The sequence below is a fragment of the Falco peregrinus genome, chromosome 10 (assembly GCF_023634155.1).
Source record: "Falco peregrinus isolate bFalPer1 chromosome 10, bFalPer1.pri, whole genome shotgun sequence".
NCBI lineage: Eukaryota > Metazoa > Chordata > Aves > Falconiformes > Falconidae > Falco > Falco peregrinus.
The window spans coordinates 35,492,089-35,514,023 of NC_073730.1; the positions used below are offsets into that span (position 1 = coordinate 35,492,089).

Genomic DNA, 21,935 nt, shown 5'->3' on the forward strand with positions numbered 1-21,935 from the left:
AAGAATCCAGCAGGGGAAGAGCTTGGAGAGTTAGAAGGAAAAGTGTAGTAAAGTTGTAATGTTCTCTAGAGGTAGCATACTAAAGAACTCTGCCTCAACAATATATAAAAGATATCTCACAAGCTCAATGATCCAACATAGAGTTAAATAAAGACACAAAGCAGAGGAAGGAGATTTAAACACTAAACTGCTGCTCTATTAATTTAGCTGCCAACAGGGAGAGGCAGTGTTTTAGGTTATGTCCCATTCATCATCAGTTACCGTCTGTGTGCCTTCTAACAGAGCAGAAACAGCAGTGCAAGCAATATTTAACAGGTATTTGCTCTCTCTTCTACCACTCCTTCTCTGGGGAGGGATGTGTATACTACAGGTTGTCATATTTCAGTAGAATTTTGTTTTAAATACACCGCCCTTGTAAGAGAAGGCAGTGAAACACTTCTGAAAATAAAGGTGATGAAATCTGTGATGATTCATTCCATGCTCTTAGATCAGTCCCCAAGAAAATTCAGTGGCCTGAATGTAAACAGTTCTACAAAGATGTGTAGAGTTATTAATCTCATTCCTGGGGTCCTCAAAAAGGAGGAATAAACAAACTAGAAGAGAAAAACGCCCCTCCTAACGTAACTTCATCAGGACTAACTAACAGTTATTGCCTTCTGCTTCACTATTATGAAGACTGAACACGCAGTAAGTGGAATGATGTTAACACAAGCATTTTCACTCTCATCACTACCGCAATTGCATTATCTCCCCTTACAAATATACTAGTCTTCTTGCAAAAAAAGTAGATTTTTGCACAATACAAAGAAAGAGAATTCTGCTTACTTCTCTGAGTGACATATGTAGAGGAGGAGATTTAACAAGGCAGCAACTGTAGCAAGACAGTGATTGATCCTCCTGAGTATCCATTAACAGATAGCAAGTGTAAAGGGCACTTACTAAATGCTAACCATGTTTGCCTCAATTGCAGGTACACTCTGAAGTCTGTCTGGAATCCAATATCGTAAACAGTAAGGTCAGATCCAGGTATTCCTTTAAGATGATCATACTCCCAGTAACAATGCCAGATGCCTTTTAAAAAACAATTAATATAAAATGAGTGTTTCTGAAGAGTGCAAAGACAAGTTTTTTAAAAAATCTTTATGAGCCAAGTGTTTTGTCCTCAGCATGCCAGGTAAACAAAACCCAAAAATGCATCACTGTGAGACTAGTCATGACTAGTCACTTGAGTAACTAGACATCACATATATAGAAAAGAAGTATCAGTACAAGTGAAAACAGACTAAGCATACTGTAAGTAGATAATTCAGGTTACTGTATCTGGTGCTAAGTATCAGCACAGTTTGATTCTTACTAAATTTCACTGCCATTTAAGCCCTTCCCAAGTAACTGTCTAAAACTAGGCATTAATTCTCCCAGTCCTACCATTTAATTGATGTAATTACTGATTTTCTTTGCCCAAACTTAATCAATAAGAAAAAACAGCCTCAGAAGCCAGAAGGTAACACCTACCATAACCGATAATTCCAATCACACCAAAGATGAAAATCCAGAAGAGAACCCCAGCTGTGAACCTCAGTAACACAAGGAAGAGCAGACTCACAATCATTGCAACGAACAGCCCACTAGAAAGACAGAAAACAGAAACACAGGGAAAACAAATGTGAGAATCTTCACTTTCTTGCATGCCTGTTACTCCAAACAAGGGTCACTTCATCGCAAATAAGAGAATGATTTGTAAAAATGTATTTCAAAATCTTCCTTATGAAATACATCCTCATGGCTATTATCTGCTATTAGAAACAAATAGCTTATATATGATGATCTCACAAGGCAGAGCCAGAAATTTTTGCATACACTAGGTTCCCAGGTTAGCTGGATGGGACTAGTACAATGCCTTTTTGGCCACTTACACCAGCTGAACAAATCACTGCCTTTTTCAGGCCATGGTCTAGTTCGCAGTACAGAAAGTTTAACTGGAGGGATACTTATGTGTGGGGAGATTACTCTTTTCTGTCCTCCATTAAAAATCCCTACCTGCAAAGAAACAATGTTAGTAAAGTAACATTGTAGGAGCTTTCCTAGAAAAAAAAAGAATTAAATTTAGGAGGAAAAACAGAGACTCTTTCTACCCATTAGAAGAGGAAATGCTCAGGGCATTGTGATGCACAAAAGAAACTATTAAGAGCTATCAGTGGGGCCCCCTAGGAAATGCACCTACAGTGTCTTCTCTTGATCAAGTCTGTGGTAAAGAAATACCTGTTTTCAGTTTCACTCCCAGAAGGCAAGTAAGAAAGGAAAAAATGACTGCAAAAGACCTTTTTACACATTGAGGCCTTCTAATGTGATTAATAATCCCATCCAACATCCAGCTCAGATGCTTCACAGAACACTTCATCTCTCAGAATTTTTTGTAGCTATTACATCAGAATTTTGTAATAGTACGGACTCAGAAAAATTTAAAACCTCTTCTTGCCTGTGTTCAGTAACTTCTGAATGCTCCCATCTTATTTAGCCAGTTACCAAAGACAAAAATGGGTTAGCCTGATCATAAACAATCAAACCCAGATGTTTTGGGCAAACTAAGCCAGACAGGCAGAGGGACAAGAAAAACATCATCGATTTATTTAGTTAAACCTTTGTAAGCTGCTTTTAACTCCCAGCCCTTTAAAGGCCTCCTAGCATGAGGTATTTTCCCTTTCTGAATGACTTGTTTGAATTCAGATTGTATTCCTCAAAACAAATTGTAGTTTTGGAGCTCATGACTTGAGAGCAGTAAGTTACCTTTAGCTAATGTTATCTTTAGCTATACATGTGTCATTGTAACACCAAAACGGAGTACATGGTAACAACTGTCCTCAATAGATCAGTTCCCTTAAAACTGAGGCTTGAAAGCAGCAATTCTTTTGGGGTACGCTAAAAAACCTAGAGCAATTTCATATTTAGTTTTTAATCTAGCCTCCTTTCACTATCAGGTCTTCACTGTCATCACCCAGACTCCGGCATTTAAATACATTTGTCCAGAAATCGTTTGATATATGCTACCATTTAGTGAAAAGTGTGAAGAAAATCCTATCCAACTACTTAAAAAGTAGCAACAATTCCTTACAAGAATACTGTATTTGAAATGTGGAAACTGGCTTCAGTATTTAGAACTTCTGTTAAAAAATGGTCAACTCTCTCCAGCCTCTGTTCAGTGATATCTCCTTGGAAAGAAACTGCACCATAACCCTGATTTCAATAATAGACCTAGAAAGGACCAAGCTTGCTGAATAAGAGCCGGTTTCTTGCTACTCACTGTTGTGAGCACAGTATCAGACTATGAGAAAGCTGTCCTCCCATCCGTGGAAACACCTTTAAAAGCTGACAACTTCTGTTTCTGGACTGACTAATTCTCCCTATTGTTTATTATCTAAAGTTTATGTATTTATTCTTGTGGATTTGCATTCAGGCTTGAATAATGTATGCTTAATATGCGAATGTTACAGGCTCTCACCTGGCAAAGAACACTGCTCCTGTTTAAACTGATCAACACCCTGGTCCATCAAAAACAGTACTAATGGGCTAAGAATGTACATATACTTATGTATTTGCTTCAGCAAAACAACTGCTACTTTGTTTCAGTGTTGCATTTTTACCGATTGGTGATTAGGGAGTATTTATTGCAAGACAGAGTTAACACTGTTCAATACTTTTTGGTTTTGATGTTGCTTTGCCTGCTGCATTGGATTTACAGATTTGATTTATGGATTACAATGGATTTTTGACTATATATTGCTAGTATGAATTTATAAACTATGTATTTTATATATATACAAATGACACTTAGCAACTGCAATTGGTTTGAAAGTCTCTTAATTTTTCAGTTTTGGAATTATCATGCAGATGGGTCCTGCAACAGAAGACAGCATCTCCTGTTTTTCTGCTTGGTACGATACTAAAAAGCTCCTCCAGATCAACTGACACTTTATGTATGTATGCTGTGCTATCCTTACGTCACTACAGAACCGTAACAATGTTATTACCATGTGTTGAAAAGAAATTTCAGTTGCTCCTTGAGTTAAAAGTCAGACTGGTAACAAACACACACAGGATCATTTTTTAATTCCCTGCACACTCCAAAATGAGTCCAAAAAAATTAAAAAAAACCCAAGAAAATCTTACATTAAAATCCAATACCAAGAAATGGCATAGTCTTCAAAAATTTTCATTCCAAATGATCTTGCATCCAGGACATTATTGATGCCGCTAAGAAAAGACAAACCAAAGAAAAGGTTGCTTTAAGTAGAAAAGCAGAATGTATTTAAACAACAAATAGTCTCAGTGAAAGAATTTGAAATATCTTTGCTAGTGATAAGAGTATATTGCTGTCCTCCAGGTCCAGTTCTGCAACCAAGCCAAATCAATCACAGTTACACCAAAGAAAAAAAACCTGTGTAAAAATGGTTATACAGCTCCTGAAAAAGCTTTATTAAAAAAGCTTTATAAGCACTAACTATCACCAGGTATAATTGCTTATTATGTCACAAGAGAAGTACATACTATTAAGATCTAAGAGCTGAAGAGTTGTGACTCCAGAACTGCTAACAGCAGAGAAGCAGAAAACAGCTCAATGAAGCAGAAGGTTGACTTTATGGCCCTGTCTTCCTATCCTGCAAAGTGCTTGCCCACATGAATGTTTTCGTAAGAAGAAATGAAGGATCTTCTTATCGAAGAACAGACAATGTAGTTGTAGAAGCCAGAAAAAGTGAACTTAATTAGGTGCAGATATTATCAGTGTTGGTAAGACGCTAAAATGTGGTAGCTTTGGATTGAGAGGTAAGGAAAAGTACCCCTGGGCTCCTGACAGGCTGAGGACTGACGGTAGCTGGAAAAGTGAGGCTATTGCAGCAGTTTTCTCTCATCCTGGTTGATGCCCAGGATTGGAGATGCTTGCTGTTCATCTGCAAGGGAGGTGTTGTCATGCATCAGACCCCAGTACATTGCTTTTTGATCTTTAGACATGTACTAAAAACAGGAGCACTGTGATGAGGTGAGATGCCCAAAGTACTATGACACTCCACATTAGTGGAAGGGCCATCATAGGAAGGAATAGCCAAGGCCATTACTGGGTGGCCTGAGTCCGGCAGCACAAGGATTTAATTTTGAACCTCCTTTAGCTTTCTTTAATATGAATTTTCTCTACAAAAAACAACGAGAATGATTTAAAAACTGGCAGTCAGTCTGAGACAATCAGACTACAACTTTTGCTCCTTGCTCATTTCTGCATACCTCAGTGCTGGTATTTCTGCATACCTCAGTGCTGGTATCTCCCTTACTGGACCCTTGTAAGTGCTCAGGCACAGAGAGATCATTTACTAGCAAGTCTTGCCTGGGTACCCTCAGCCTTTTGCTACAACAGATTCTGATTATTTTTTTGATTCCTAAATTATTTCATGATCTTGAAATCCACCAAACAAGCACTTAAGAAAGCTAAGACCTACTTTGCAGCTTCCCTGAGATCAGTTACATTTCTTGTTTTCCCTCTTCCATCTTTGAACGTAGTCTGATTTGCCACAGTTAGCACACCATTCTTCGTGGAGAAGTCTGGGAAGCATCTCTTAAGAACTATTTAAAATATCAAAAAAAAGTATGCATGTTACATTTCACAACAAGCTCCACCTCTATCACCCATCTTTAGTGAAATATTAAAATCATTTCAGATCCACAGTCAATTGTCTTTCAACTGCTTACCTAACAATATGCTAACTTTGACAAATTTTGGAAGTGCCATTATATTCAAGATTATGATTTTTATGGTCTGGGGCTTTTTGTCCAAGCTACAGGCATGGTGGAATCCTAGCTTGCAACTGGAGATTCCAGGTGCTACCGAGTAACAACAGTAGTATCTGTAGCAGTTTAAGAACTCATAATAAATGCAGAAGTTACTCTCTATCAGTATTGCAGCAGCTTACAAAAACTGCAGCTTCTCAAATATGTCATTTCATTGTAATAATCAAACCAGCCCCGAGGGACAGACTCAACATGACTGGTCACGAATGGTATTAGCACGCTAAACAATACATAACAGCAAGTGTCAGTTCCTCATGTGTCAGACGAGCTCCAGTACCAGCCACTATCACTAGATATACTTGGAGAGGAGCAATGGAGAAAAGACTATTGGTTAGACAGAGGGAGGAGGAGATTACAAAAGAGAGAGACAAGGAGAGATGTTTACATACTTATTTATGTTGCCCTGCTCTTTGCTGCAAAAAGTCCTGGTTTTCATTCCAAAGGGAAGACCAGGTTAGTCCTCCTACACAGCTGTACTTTATATAACAATTCTGTGCTCTCCTTAGCAGGTTCTAATCAATTCCAATGTTCAATATTCAGTCTAGAATATCTACCCCACCAATTACTCTGAGGAAATAATTAACATGTTTATTTTCCTCCAACTGTAATCTTGGTCCCTTGCTGCAGTTTAAAATAAGATTCTTTGTAAACTGTTTTCTGTCTTGGGTCAGTACATGAGTTTTCATATAAATCGCTGATTTTTTTTTTAATTTAATCCGTATTTTCTCTTTTTGATAACCTCTTCCTGATTTACATGATGTCTATTTTAAAGCATTGGCTCTGAGACCTGTGGTTATCTACTCAGAAACACCTGCTGACCACTGTGACAAAAAAATTTTTTGGCCCCTTAACTCCTCTGTATGCCCTGCACAGCCAGCACTGCAACGGAGAAGTGAGCTGTCTCATAACTGGGCTCAAGTATCATCTGAACTTAAACAGCTGGCCATATGATCCTTCCTACGTTTGTGGCATTTTCTTGATGCCAATGGGTTGCTTGATCACATTTTTTGGAAGGTATAATTTGAGCTGTAAAGCTTTTGTTATCAGTGATGATTCAAAAGCAAGAAAAAGCTCAGCTTGACCTGATCACACACTAAATGTTCATGGATGGTAGTTAGACAAAATAGTAATAAATCTTTATACTTTCAAACTGATTAAAATTGAATGGACATCACTGTCAAATAACAGACAGCATTTAGTGACCTTGCCACAAAGCACTTTTCAGACTGGAGTTGTGCTTTAATGTGAATGTTTATAATCTGCTAAGATGTGTGTAAGAAGTAGAACCACTCACAAGGCCTGCTTGGAATGATCATCGAAGGACAATCTTCATCACGTAGGACTTGAGCAACAGACTAAAAAGGGGAAAAACAGGAACGCTGAATACATAGTAGAATAACTACGTGTTTCTCGTTTCTCACCCAGTCTGAGAAAATGCCCCAAACTGGGCTTTGTAGCTTCCTCCCCAAACTTGACTGGTGGAGCTGCAAGGTACATTCATGGTGTAAGTAAGAATCCAAATTGTCATTGTGATTTGGGAAAAGACTATTTTTTCTTTTTCTAGTGACAAAAACCAAAAGACCTGTTCACTTTAGATCAGCATCTAAGCCAGAAGTGACTAGGCAATTGTTCCTTGGCCTCCCCTTTGCCTTTTCTCTTAGAGTGAGAATTTGACACAATAAATATAGCTGAATTGCAAGGTGTTTTAAAGATGGGAGAACACAGTACATTTAAGTGCAAAATCAGTTCCATGAAGGATAGATTAGTTTTTCTAGCTAAAATTACTAAGTAGCTATAGATGACTCAGGAGCCCCAAGAACTGCTTTCAGATATTCGGCTATACTGCTGTAGAGCACCTCAGTACTAAAGGATACTACTTGCCACAGTACTGCAACCACATGGGTAGCTGCAGATACTCTTTGAAGCAAACAGTAATCATCTAAGGACTGGGGGATTTGGTGTGCATACAAGATCTTCAACCCTGATTAAATCACTGGCAAACCATCTATATGGGACAACTCCTTATATAGTGAAATCAGAGTAATTCCAAGCTTTGATGTAGCTCAGTAAAACCATGGATATTACATATTGCTTGAAGAAAAAACGTATTTCATTCCCTACTGACACATACACACCTTGCGAGGATTGTTAAAACCAGGTTTGCAGAACTGCTTGAAGTAATTCCACTGATCTGGTTTATATCTGTAGGAAGCTTGAACATCAATGTAGGTTGCAAACCTGTCTGGGCACTTTGAGACACAAAGCTGCAAGAAAAAGAAAAAAAAAAAAAAAGTGAAGATACACTGGGGGTAGGGAAGGATAAGGAAAGTCAGTGCAATTAAAAAGCAAGAAAAAGGCCACCTATAAAAGTGCACTGGTTTATGGAATTGCCTTCAGTAATATTTACTGCAACATTTAGAAAGGGACATATGTTTTCCTTTTGACTCCCTAGATCAGGGGTCCTCAAACTACCCACGGGCCAGATATGGCCCCTCAGGGTCCTCAATCCGGCCCCCATTATTTACAGAACCCCCCGCCGGGGGCTGGGGGGGGAAACCAAGCAGTCACAGATGACCTCCTGCCACTTCATCCATGCACCGGCCCCCTGTTTAAAAAGTTTGAGGACCCCTGCTCTAGATGAATACTTCTAAAATTCTTTGATAGAGCACACTTTCAAAGTCCCTCCTTGTATCTGGCATATCAAGCCATTCTCTGTTTCCTCTTAAGTTCTACATATCCTGGCAGATAAGCAGAGCTTTCAGTCTGTTGAAAAAAAAAAAACACTTTTTTTTTTTTTTTTTGGAACACCAGGAAAAAATCTGTCAGGTCCCCCTCTACTTCCATCAGCAGCAGTGTATATGAGCATGATGCAGTAGCTACTTCCACAGGATACATGTAACTTCTTTCTGTTACATTTATAAGGAGAGCTTTATTTAAAAAAAAAAAAAAAAAGTATCACGCAGCTAAAATTGTTCCATATTTCTACACAGCCTCTTCAGTCAAATAGACCTCCACAGAGATTGTTCAAGTCAAGTTAGGTGTAGATCACTCAAAGGTGACTTTTTAGTACTGGTTAATGATGAATCTCCCCTAGTTACAAAGCAAGAGGGCTGCACGTGCCAGGAATGAAACTCATGCCACTCAAGGTACAGCCATTAAAAGCTAGATTTATGTGAGAAATCAAATGAGGACTGGGGTTTGATAAATGCATCCACTTGGAAGTTAAGATTTGGATTTATGTAATGGAGAAGCAGCTGCCCCAATACACAGACTGTGAAGGCTCTGCTGGTCACTGGAATCATGCAAGTGTACATCCATTCTGACTCCTCAGCATTCCCGAACACTATGAGGTAGTGAAGTCCATCTTTTTAGCAAGTTTCAGCCTTTCCTAGAAGGCTGTTCTCTGTTTCCAAAGCTGTGCTACCCAAACACCCTTTGCAAAGCTCTGCTATCCCAGGGAGACATCATGCACAGAACCGTATTTTACCTCAAGGGCATTTCACCATATACGATCCACCCAAAGGAATCTGCAAAAAGATCTTGTACTAATCCTTAGAACAGGGCAGATGCTCCAAGAGGGTCTTTCTACAGTACTACATCCTACGGACTACCCAATGGCCAAAAAACAAAACCCAAGAGTTTTTCCTTGCTGGGACAACAATTGCCTAACAAGTGTACACTTTACTATAACCTCAGTTTCCCATCTATGGAACAGGCACTGAAATGTGCTGTCTGTGGAACCCACAGTCTTACTCAAGAGCTAAAGCTCTTCCTGTGCTGGTTCTTGGGTTTTTCTCTTCTGTCATTTGATAGGAACGGGACAGGAATGAAAGACCTTGCCTGTGGTTCAAAAGAGGAATTATCAAACAAACGTTTCTTCAACATTTGCACAAAAGACCAGAGAATTCACCATCTGCAGCACCAAACAGCACTGACAAACATTCTCTGTTTTGGAGATATCGTATGTTTTAAAATAAACAGAACAACTACTCTGCTCCACCAAACTCTCCTTCAACAAGTATTTCACCTTACTTGATTCATGACCACTGCCAACTTGACCACAGCACCAGCCAAATCCCACACAATGACCTCAGTGTTTCTGAACAGGCTGAATTGTTCCAGCAACAGAGTCTAAAGACTGCAGGGCAACAGTGTCAGTGTCTGTATGTGGACAGATGGGCGTTTCTGAAGCAGATTTGCTGCTGATACAGAAAGTTTCCATTCTGACAGCAACTGGTCAGCGTTAAGAGGGTTCTTGTTCTTCCTGGCTGGAGATTTCCATCTCTTCAGCTGTGTCAAATAGTCCATACAGTCACACTAACTGACAGGCCAGAAACATCTATCAAGAATAGGGATCAGGAGTAAGGGCAGGCAGGAATGGGAAACATTTTAAAATAGTCAAATAAATAGACAATTAACATTTGTAATCAGTAAACTGGTTACCAGATAACAACCCTCATCCAAATTAATACTGGACTTCACTGAATGTTTACCGAGATGGCTGAGACCATACTCTGCCACCTGCAGTTTAATTACACAGTACTATTACTTTGGCAGCAAAGTTGCATCACAGCAGCCTTGCACCTAATTCCTCTGACCTACCCTATGCCATAAGTTGTCACATAAGATGAGCTGACATAACTGGTGGTGCAGTTGTTCATCATCCAGGTCAGTAAAATGGTCTCATGTAAAGAAACATCAGGAGCATAATTCTAACCCTCAGTGACTGTGTTTATTTCACAGCCTCACAAGAAGCCGCAGCATGGCTAATGAAGTACAAATCGTGGCATAAGGCCAGAACAAGCTTTCAAAATCTTCACTTTTGAAAGTGCCATAGGCCCTAACCACACCCAGATACTCCTGTCACTGGGGACAGGCACATTTTCTTGAACATAACTAGTTCAGAAAACCCTGGACATCAATCAAAATTATTTTCTACACACACTGATTACTACTGGATAGCTGCCTGTGACGAAATCATAAGCTGCAAATTGCTGTATTTAACTAAACAGACTTTTTTTTGTCAACTCTTATCCAAAATACACAACCTTGCACACTTCTATTTATTCTTGCTGACCATCACATGCCTCAGAGACTGTGTGCAACACACCATCTATAAAACAATAAAACAATCATATTCTATTCTGAAGGATACGAACATCAATTTTTAAATCCAAACAAACATATGTCTAGTTCTTAAGCACCACGACTAAGAGGCAGGGAAAGTATTTTATCTCTGTATTTCACTCACCTGTGTTGTAGGGCACTGTAGGTTTATTAACACTATGGGGCTGGCACATTTCAGAATGTTAAAGTAAAACAAAACGGTCTTGTTCCTATGGAAGTGGATATAAGATAATTGATGTTATAAATGTGGTTGCTTGTTATAGCATACATTTGTATTTAATTTCTATTACTGTGAATGGCCACATTGCAAACACAAGACAAAAAACCAAACCCCAAGCAGAACCTGAACGTTCCATGCCAAGACATTTCTGAAACCACAAGTATTTGTTCTAAAGAATGCTAGTTTTGAAAAGTTTTTTCTACAGCAAGATTTTAAGCTGAAACAACCCTAGGCATTGTTACAGCTATCTGTAGTCCTGGCTCTGAGAAGTGAGGTCTGTAAAATACCTCTGCAAAAACACTGTGGTCCCTTTGCTTACAATGAACACACTGTGAATGTACTGCATGCACAATCACTATCAGCAAATGCTACACTGTAAAAGCTGCCTATTTTTTGTTGATCAGAAGGTGGCACCAAAATCAATCAAAAGCTTTTTACGGTTGGAAATCGAAAGCAGCTGGCCAGGAAACGGAATCATAATAGCACCTGCTAGTAATGCTGATAAACATCCTTTGATATAAATAAGGGACAGTCTGATGGGTTTGCACCCCAGAATCCACACACTTAGTGGCTTCTGGAACTTTGGGACTGTGAGGTAGCTCTCATCTCAGTTTGCATTTGTTGAAAACACATTATTCCACGATCTCTGGATGTAAATACCTGGGTTTTGAAGACAGCAAAATATGCTGTTAATCTTTCCTATGTCAGAAAATTATCAGACCGCTCTCGTGAAGGTGGTATGGCAGTAGTCCTGCCCTTTTCACACCAGACTAGTCAGCTAGCCATGCCAGGACTATACAGTGTCCCCAGAAGCAATAATGATGCATATGCCCCGCTATGGTCTATGACGTGCAAGAGAAGGCAGGGACTGGCATTTGAGCTACGGCTGACCCCACTGTGGCAACGCAGCACAGAGGGAGCTCTGCCTTGGGGGCATGTTAACAATGAAGCATGCTTGGGCTAACAAGGCTGCCCCTCTTCTACCTCTGGACGTGGCACAAGTCCTGCTCCCACATCTTTCCACTGTATCCCCCAGTCCAGGATGTACGCTCAGATCTTCCACCAGCACATGGTTCCCACCAGTTGCTGAATATGGCTGTGCCTTCAAAGCTGTTACACAGCATTAATGCACATTCAAGCTCCCTTTAAAACGGGGATTCGCTCAACTGCCTGACATTTTATGAGGTTAAATGGTTTTCACTGAGCTATGTTCTACTATGCACTGTTTAACAAACCATGCATCCTGGCAAAACCAATTCACTATCGTTAGTTATTACTCCTTCAAAGTAACAGAATAAGATTTTGGACTGAAATGTCATCATTCTTCAATAGTTTCTTGACAGTATTTATAATCTGTGAGCTGCTTAAAATTAAATTAATTGAATCTTTTTTTTTTTTCTTATGTCTTAGCCCACTTGCTGATATTGACAGCAAAAAAGAAAGTCCAAACACATACATAAGAAAACAGCCACGGAAAGCCTGGTTTGTATTTTTTATAATGAAATGGTATTGTATTCCATGGCTACTCTGCTCTGTAGAAGGCAAAACAAGCTTAAAGATTACATGGAGATTAATGGATGGATTACACGGAGACACAAAGAGGCCTAAGAGAGACTCACATGACAACACACAGTAGAATTAACATGACTGCATGGAATTCATTGGAGTTTAAATGGGTTTTAACATGGGCTGTGAGTGTTGGCTTGGTTTGTAGCTACTCTTTTCTATTCCTCAGTGAGACTGCTGGGAATGCTTGTTCCAAGCAAAAGATTCAAGACGCAGAGACCATGATCACTTTCCCAGGAAAGTCTCAGAATAAGCCCTTGGGGACTTTGGACCTGGGTTATGCCTTTCACACTGCTTACTTTCAGGGCATCTGAAAAATCTGGCAACGGTATCAACGAAGTCCTGACAGCACATTCCACACCTCCACTTTTAAAGGGACTTGTTCAGAGGGTCCTCCCAGGCCACTGCCATAAACACTCCTGCTTTTTTAGCAGGTTGTATTATGTGTCTTTTGGCTTATATTTTTATAAGAAACTCCTCAATGTAGCAAATAAATGCCAAAATGCAGTCTCAGAAGCTGTATTACTCTCCAGCAATCATATATATGGAGGGACATTTGTGAATACTGGAAATCACACTGTAAGAAATAACTCAAGGGAAGGCTTGAGTAACAAAGATAAAGAGGGGGTGGGGGTAGATAGTAAGAATTAGAGGGAAGCATCTGGCTACATCCTCCACAGTGCACGGACGCTCTACGTCTGAGACTCCCAAGCCCATTTGTCCACTACTTCCTACAGACCAGAAGGAGGATAAGGACAAAATGGGGGGTGGGGGGGGTGGGTGGAGCAGAAAGCAGAAGCAGGGAAGAGGTGCAGTGAGGGGAACATGCACAACACTATGACTTTTTGTCCTAGTTTTTCTCCTTCAGGAAGCTGGACTCAACAAGTGCTGTGAAGAACCTTAGCCAGGGGGTGGAACAGGTCTTACACTATCCAGCCTGTTTCCTCCATAAAAATTTTGAGAGGACATAAAGTCCTAGCTCTACCTCTGTTCCACTCCCTGTCTCCTGCTCCTCCCCTTCTGAACTACCCCTTGGACAGTGGATTCAGATTGTTTCCCAGAAAACTAAATGGGAAAAGAAATAAGCAGCAAAGAGCTGTTATCAAACAGTAGCTTCTGTGTTGCTTCCTGCATAGCATTCAGCTTCTTGACAGTGAGAAGGGCATAAAGGGTGACTTTTTAAAAGGGAGAAGGTGAGGGGAAAAATCAAATATTCTTTTGAATTCTAGTTCATAAAGCTGTTTCTCTGCTTTCAGGGAAAACATTGACGTGACATCTTTCTTTCCTGAGCAGCTATTTTCATGTGTAAGTATTCTGTTGATATAAACTAATTAACTCTCACAATTTGAAATATAAACCCCCCTGGGAAACAGAGACAAGTATATAGAGCCATTTGGCTGATAGCCCCAGGGAAGGTATGGTTACATCTGCCTGTCTCCCAGATGACTCAGTCTGCTCTCTACCAGCAATGGATAAGCACCAGAAAAAAACAAGAGCTTTTCCTTATGATCTTTTTTGTGACTTGGCGCATGCTGAGAAAAACTAAGAACCAGGTTACAATGCTTTAGAACTACTCTTATCCCAAGGTGGACAGACAAATTACTCAATACGTTATTAACTATCCAAACTGTGCCAGTTAGAAGCTGTGCCAGCTAGTCACTTTCCATGCAATTAGTGATGCAATCTTTAAGTTATATTGATACTTTACCAAAATTATTCTCTGAATGATGAAAACAACTTCATTGTAGTAATAAATTGGGTCTAGATTTGCACCGAGCAACTAATCTATTTCTGAACTTTACTTGGAATAAATACAGTAAGAGTGTCACTGTCTCTTCAACTTCCCACAAGAATCCCCACCAGACAGAGAGATTTGAAAACTCACATCTTATTCACAGTGCATGAGTAATAAAGGTATGCAAGTGGATTTAGTACTCACTCATTGAGGGTGTCTTTCTGACCACAAAACTGTCCATAGCTGTCAGTTGGATAAATTACTTTCCTGGGGTCGCCGTGCACCCAAGCTGCAAATATACACAGTTCTTTTAGCATTTTAGTCAAGGGTACACAGTTAATAGTTGAACTGCCCTAGTATGAAAATGTATCACCTCTAATGTACCATTTTAATCTTTGTTGATTACCACTGAATAGTATTGATTTGTAGATCTCCTAACGAAAAACTAAAATATAAACCAAACAAAACTGAACTAAGATACGGATGAATCAGTAAGAAAGCAAACCAGTTCACTTTTTGCCTCAGGGCATATATATCTAGGTTGTATCCACAATATGATGTAGCGGACATAAAAGTAACAGTTATTAAAAGCGGAAAGAAGAGGAGGTAACTATGTAGACAAATTTAAGCCTTCACGGACAACTACAAGGGCATTGAAATTACTGGGATTACCTGGGTGTGTGACAGAAAGGCACAGGGTGTGCCTGAATCCAAATGGACTCCGTTTCCACTAAGAATGGAGACAAACTCTTTACTTTGTAAATGGAGACATTTCCTGATCTCTCACTTGGCAATTGCCCCAATTTTCAGTTACTAGGCCTGCACCTGGCAACCTATGTATTATTTGCTAGCGTGAACCCCAGTACTGAATGGGAAGAGAGGTTTATGCTGAACTTTTCTTCACTTCAAAGCAGGATTTCTTCTCCAAGCCATTTTCACCTGCACCATTATTTCCCTTTAAGGATCAAGTACGCACCAGCTATCACTGTAGGTATTGCTATTTCTACGCTGTACTGTGCAGACCTGACTAAGCCTCCTTCATGACTAGCCAATGACTAGCCTTTGAACTATTCTGACTACTAACTGCTTCTTTGACCCTAGATAATGGAAATTTCATTTATTTTTAATATCGCCTGAAAGTAAGATACAATACCAGAATATCACTACCCTGACACCCTAAAATCAGGTTGCTAGAGAACTGTTAGAAAAGAACATTTAACTTCTCTCAAACACTTCCCTATACTTGTATTATGTAGGGAAGATTACAGGTATTGAAAAGATTTTAGACCCAACCTTCCTCCTCTTGCATGATATACTGAATGCTGGGAGCCCACTTTGCATACACTTTGGGCTTTGATCTATGCAAACCACCTTGAGCTTGCTTCTCTGCAATTATCCCATTTTCTCTCAACTCTGTGACATTATATTTAGTCATCTGGGAAACTGTCATTTTCCTCAAGGTCACTTTGGTAAGAATAGCAGTGCTTAACAATAACGGTATGTGCAGTAGAGACCGAACCTATGTAAGATCTCAGAGCAGCAGACTGTAAATCTGTTGAAATGTTCGGGACAGATGCACGACATATCTTCAATGACTTGCAAATAGTTAGAGAATCTGTAATGCTGCCTTTCACCTGGAATGGCTTTAGACTACCAAAATGAATCTGCTGGCTCTTTTTAACCTATATTAGTTTTTCTGTGTTTTGGAGTTTTTAAATTAACCTGCTGCTTGGTACCAATTTCTGAACATTCAGATTAACTGCATTTCAGATTAATTGTGGTGTGCTGATGCTCAGAGAAAGCTAAAGAGCTTCACCAGTGTCAAAACCCATTTACTTTTTCATTTCTTAGCCCCTACTTACCTATTTCAGTAGCATTATTTACAGGAACATTTAGGAGGCATCAGCTCTCTCTTAGCAATTCCTATGGCTGGTTGACGAGTCATACGTGTACATGGCATTAGAAAGCAGAAAGCTGTCTGGTGACTGCAATGAGGCTGCACGTTATGCCATGTACACTTTCTTCCACCATGACTCTGACAAGCGGGAGATTTTTCTGCTACTTTAGTATGATCTCACTTGCCACACAAGTGAAAGCCTGGTCCCAAATAAATCAGCTGCCTATACAGACCTGAAAGACCTGACTTGTATGTTAGATGACTCTAACACATCAGTGTTTTCCCAGCCCCAAATTAGTTTTTCTAAATTACTTTAGCACATTATTAAAGGGACTAATTTTTCACATTTGGCTGTATTTTTTCTTTAACACCAGCAAAACAGGAAGCAGTAGAGATAACCCCCACCATGCCAGATTCAAAGTACAGACGAGAATTTAGTAGCTAGACTTGTATCTGCTTCATATAGATAATTTGGAAGGAGTTGCTACTGCCAACAATATCCCTTTCCTAAGTAGCATATTAAACCTGGAATTGCTTTTCACTCCTCAGACAAACTTGGGAGAAAGGAGATAAGCACTGCAACATAATGTTGGTTGGGGGTTTTTTTGCCATCTCAGTCTTATTATGGCTCTTTCCTTAAGGAGGGCCCATGTGACCCAGGCTTACTTCCTTCAGCCTGTTTGGGTGGACTAACAGAGCAAACAAGAATAAAACCCAGCTCCATCAAATGGGCAGAGCAGTGTATTCTCCTCACATTCTTCTTAGTTCTAACACAAAGTCTGCTGAAATATTTCAAAAGGTTCCCATGGTTTCACTGGGTTTGTATCAATCCTTGGCCTCAAATTTAATCATTCATCTTCTGCAGTGTGTTTCTCGATTATTTAGTAGAAATTAGCAGAATATAAACAATGGACCACACTGCTCATTTCTGAACAAAATTTCTGTTCAGATTGTACCTGTTTTGCCATTATCAAATTGCCTAAGACTACTCCTGCTTGGCAATAGTTGTCCTGTGCGCCTAAGGCTTCAGTCATATTTTTAATAAAACAGTATTAATAAGAAGCTGCTTTTAAAAAAATAGATTTAGCACACTTTGTGAAATTCTATCACTGAGATCAGCTGTTGGGTGGATGGAGGAACGTGCCTCACAGCTAAATTCCACAGTGAAACAAAAATAATTTGGTCTGATTTACAGCATACACATTTAGCATTTAACTAACTCTGCAGCAGAAAGAGAAGGGAAATGACCAACAGAAGAGAAAATACTCAGCTTCTTTCATCACCTGTGCCAGGGCTAACGATCAAGATCAAGGAACTTAATCCTCTTCGAAAGCTTAGAGCAACGACAGTGAAAGAATCCATTGGATAAATACACAATTTTTCTGGCCTAGTCAGTGAAGAGTAAGTACCTACCTCAACACCACTCACCGAGGGAAGAAAGTTATTGCAAGAACTAGACTGAGAGAGTAGCACCATGTTTTGCATGTTCTGCTGCACTATTGGTGACTCACTATCAAGTACTAAATGAAAAGGAATCCAGTCGCCTACAATTTTTATTCCAGCATGTTCTGATGCTCATAAGGCTACAGTCTGAGTGCTGGCACAAACATCTGGGCTAAAAAAGAAAATTAAAGAACAGCTGAACCACACTACGCTTGACAGCCTTCAGAGCAGCAATGTAACATCCTATGACACTGGTATGGCATTTTCGGGAGGCCTGCAGTTATGCCAGCCCTTTTACTGATGTGCAGCCAACACACATGGACAGTATCAAAAATAGCTAATGTCTGTCACTAATTGTCTATCAGATGCACTCCTTTTTTTCTATGGTCTATGGGCTATGTCAGTGGTTGTAAAGGCTGGAAAGCTCCCTGTCAAGGAGAAAATGTGATTAAAACAATGGCATCCTGTGATACTTAAAGATGAACAGCCAATCTGCTTATACTGTCTCATTCCCACTATGTATTTTTCAAAGTCCTTCATATAATTATTTTGCTTCCCTTAAAGGTATGATTCTAATGTTTTAATGTATGGTGAAACTGACCTGCCAAATTGTTCTTATGGCTTTTTAACACAATCAATTTACTAATGTATTGAAACAGGTAACAGAACAGATGACACAGAATTTGTAAATCCCTGTGGATAACACTGGTATTGTGTTAAGTATCCCTTGGAGCAATACAACAAGAGTTATTACTTTGTATTAACCTGTCCTTTGAAATGTGAGACTCTTTTTCCAGAATAACTTATTTGCTGCCTTTCATGTGAACTTTTCTGAATTAAAATAATCTTAAATTAAGAAATTGAATATCTGTAAGGTATCGCCTGGGTAAGCCAAGTGTCTCTGAAATAAACATGCAGAGTTAAGTCAGTTTCATAGGAAGTAAAACTACACAGAATGTTAAATTAGCACTGTTAGTTCACCTGTAAAGTTAAAAGCATGATAAGAAAGTAAATAATAGAACAACTACTTCTATTCAATGCAGTCACTCAGCAGCAGCCATCGCTGAAGTAGAACTAAGAAAGGCTAGTATCAAACATAATTGAGTTTCATCTTTCAAGGAGAATTGATTACCTTCTACTCAGACTACATTTCAACCCCCCTGAAACATAAAAACATTCTACTTCACTGGCACATATATAGCTGAAGTCTGTGTGAGCCATACTTACAATACTGAGGGCAAAATCTGACTTAGATTTTAAGTCATAGCAGTTGTATGATGAACCTGCATTTATTGCTTATTTCTCAAGCCAAATCAAACAGGGAACCAAAGTGGTATTCACACATATTCAAGAAATTGTGGCAATCTATCTTTTTTCTATAATAAACCATAAAGCATAATTCATGACTAAGGATTTATTTATAATCTATTTTTTCATAATGTGAACTTCTTTGACTCTCATGCGTTTTGTACAGGGCTGGCCTCTGGAACTGTACCAAAGCTGATCTCATCTTTTACTTACAAATAAATCAAGAGTAAAAAGAATAGCTGAAGTATAGTACAAAGGAAGATGAAAAGCAGGGACCACATGGATATAGATTTGGAGCTGAACTAAATGTTTCTGGGTTGAAAATTCAAATCTCTGTAAGAAAGGCAGAAAAGGTCACCAGCTACAAATTTGGTATCTAGTTCCAGGAATAGGTTCTCTTCTAGCCAGTACTTCATAAGGTTTGCAAGAGAAGGCTGTTGAGACTCCTTTTGTCCAGTAGGAAACTACTGCACGCGTAGAGCAGGGAATATGATCGATTCAGTGTCTCACATCACAGTAACTGCATTGTCTGAGATTACAGACATGAAGAACCGAGGAACTGGCCAGTCTGCTTCTGCTACTATCCACTTCTGCAACATCTATCATATGGGATTCTTTGGAAAATGCACATGCAAAGTTGACATAGAGTTCTAGCCAAAAGAATAAGATTTATGTAGTGCTGGAAAAGAGCACCAAAATCTGGCAGCGCAAGAGTACTGTACAGCTAGAAACTTCCAGTGCTCTCCTTTCCCTCTGTCCAGGTAGCAGCACTTCAGAATACTGCTTGTCTGCACAAGGGCAGGTCATCAGTCACCAGAGCATTTGTACGCTCAGGAAAAAAACTCCTCTGATCTGAGTCCAGCTTCTTCAGTTCTGGCTTTGCATTTGAGCAGTGACAGGACAGCAGAACATCAGTGAAGAGGAGGACAGACATTAGAGGGATGTCCTTCAGACATGGCATACTCACAGAACCAAGTGGAAGGCACAGCAGGTCTGCAACAGCTGTGCACAGTCCAGCAGCCACTGTTGCTTCTTAGGACTAAAAATTCACCTATTTTTCTTCAGGCTATTCCAAAGCAGGTTTAATAAGCAGAGAAATACATTGCACGTATATTGTGGTAAGTCCTTCTCCAATCTCCTGTAACTGGGAGTCATGACTATTTCTGCTCGAAGTACTTTCACAAGTCAAATGAACAGCAGTGTCAATTTGGAATTAAATGAAGTGGGAACAATTCAATTAGGCCACAAGGGCAAGAACATGCTTCATTCCACAGCAAAGGAAAGGGCCCATAGGATCCAAACAGTAGCCAGAACTGTGATGCATTTTGCATATACAGAATCCAGTAGTGGCTACAAAACAAAGAGATCTTGGACTTGTCTCCACACAGATGCCACTGATGTTAACTTAAGCATCACAATCATAGACACTGACTTGTGAAAAAACTGTCAAAGGACTGCACTTCAAGTCAGTCTGAAGCTGACTGCACAATCATGCCATGCAGTACAGTTAGGGACCTTCTTCCTGGATCCAATCCCAAAGAGAATCCTATACTGCTAAGAAGTATGGTATAAAATCAAGTACAGCTTGATAGCTTCTGAATTCACTTTTTGCTCTGCCCACTTTTCTTACATTTATAGATCTGAAGTTATCATTCATTTTTGGGAAACAGAGGCTCAAAGACATTAAACAAGAAAAAACCAAAGTGGTTTTGAAAATAAGTAATTTCTTCCACCTGCAAGCATCATTATCCACCTGTTACCCTGGTGTTTGCTTCCTAGTGCAGGCTTCACACTTCCTTGCAAGGGTCCTCCATGCCCCTCTCACTTGCTGGTATATACCATTCACTTCCTCACTTCTCTGTCTTCCTGAAGACATAATGGTTGATGATGAAGCAGTAAGTGCAGGTGAATAAGAGAAAGAAAAAATACACACAAGAGTATTCCTGGTGCTTGAGAGAGAGAACCGATTTTTCAGAATTTTTTCAGTGCTCAGCTACTACTGGCAAAGTCTGAGGAGACAGCTCAGCATTGTATTGGAGGATGTTATGTGACTGTACAATTTAGTGGGAGGGTACAGTATTCTCTCAGTTATTGGAATCACCTATATTAAAGAGTCTTGCTTACAGTCACCTTTTCACACTATAGAAGATAGCTTTTCACAGAATGGTTGGGTTGGAAGGGACCTCTGGAGGTCATCTGCTCAGGCTGGGTCACCTAGAACAGGTTTCTCAGGACCACATCCAGACAGCTTTTGAATATCCCCAAGGATGGAGATTGCACGACCTTTTCTCTATACAGAACAGAAAATGGTATTACAGAATTATGAAGAAAACTAATGGCTTTTTTTTTTCTTTGGCAAAAGATTTTTTGGCCAAAACAATCTTTTAAAGCAAATTGAAAAAGCTCAGACACATGTGCAGATACACAGTAAGTACACTTTTACAGCACCATTTGTCCTTTTACACACAGGCAATCATACGATACTCTCACACAAACAAAATAAAATAGCTATTATTAATGATTATCCTGATGCACAAACAACTCTGTATCCCACAATGAATAAAGTAATTTCTCTTACTTCTCCTTACTGCTCACATCGGTTCTTTCAGTAATATTTTACAGAACCAAAAGCCTTCCAAAACCAGTGTTTATCTCTAACTTTTGCTGTTGGTTTAATGACAAATGACAGTGAATTTTTCCACTACAGTTACTTTATGATAGCAAAATTATCAAACCATGTATTTTCACTTGAACATGATTTCGAGTTTTTCATCAGTAAATGTGGTTTTGAACTTCTCCCTAATTAC

General features: G+C 39.5%; 1 protein-coding gene across 3 annotated transcripts in view; it reads right to left on the minus strand.

Annotated features, from left to right (window-relative positions):
- SLC44A5 (solute carrier family 44 member 5) overlaps positions 1–21,935 on the minus strand; it is a 94,392-nt gene that overhangs the window by 18,002 nt on the left and 54,455 nt on the right. For all 3 annotated transcript variants that reach the window (XM_055815582.1, XM_055815583.1, XM_055815584.1), the window contains exons 4-11: positions 14,685–14,769; positions 11,084–11,168; positions 7,968–8,096; positions 7,127–7,187; positions 5,484–5,607; positions 4,165–4,248; positions 1,513–1,625; positions 940–1,071 (exon numbers count right to left, since the gene is read on the minus strand). In XM_055815582.1, the coding sequence (XP_055671557.1) occupies positions 940–1,071; positions 1,513–1,625; positions 4,165–4,248; positions 5,484–5,607; positions 7,127–7,187; positions 7,968–8,096; positions 11,084–11,168; positions 14,685–14,769 (813 nt within the window). The remainder of the gene's footprint in view (positions 1–939; positions 1,072–1,512; positions 1,626–4,164; positions 4,249–5,483; positions 5,608–7,126; positions 7,188–7,967; positions 8,097–11,083; positions 11,169–14,684; positions 14,770–21,935) is intronic.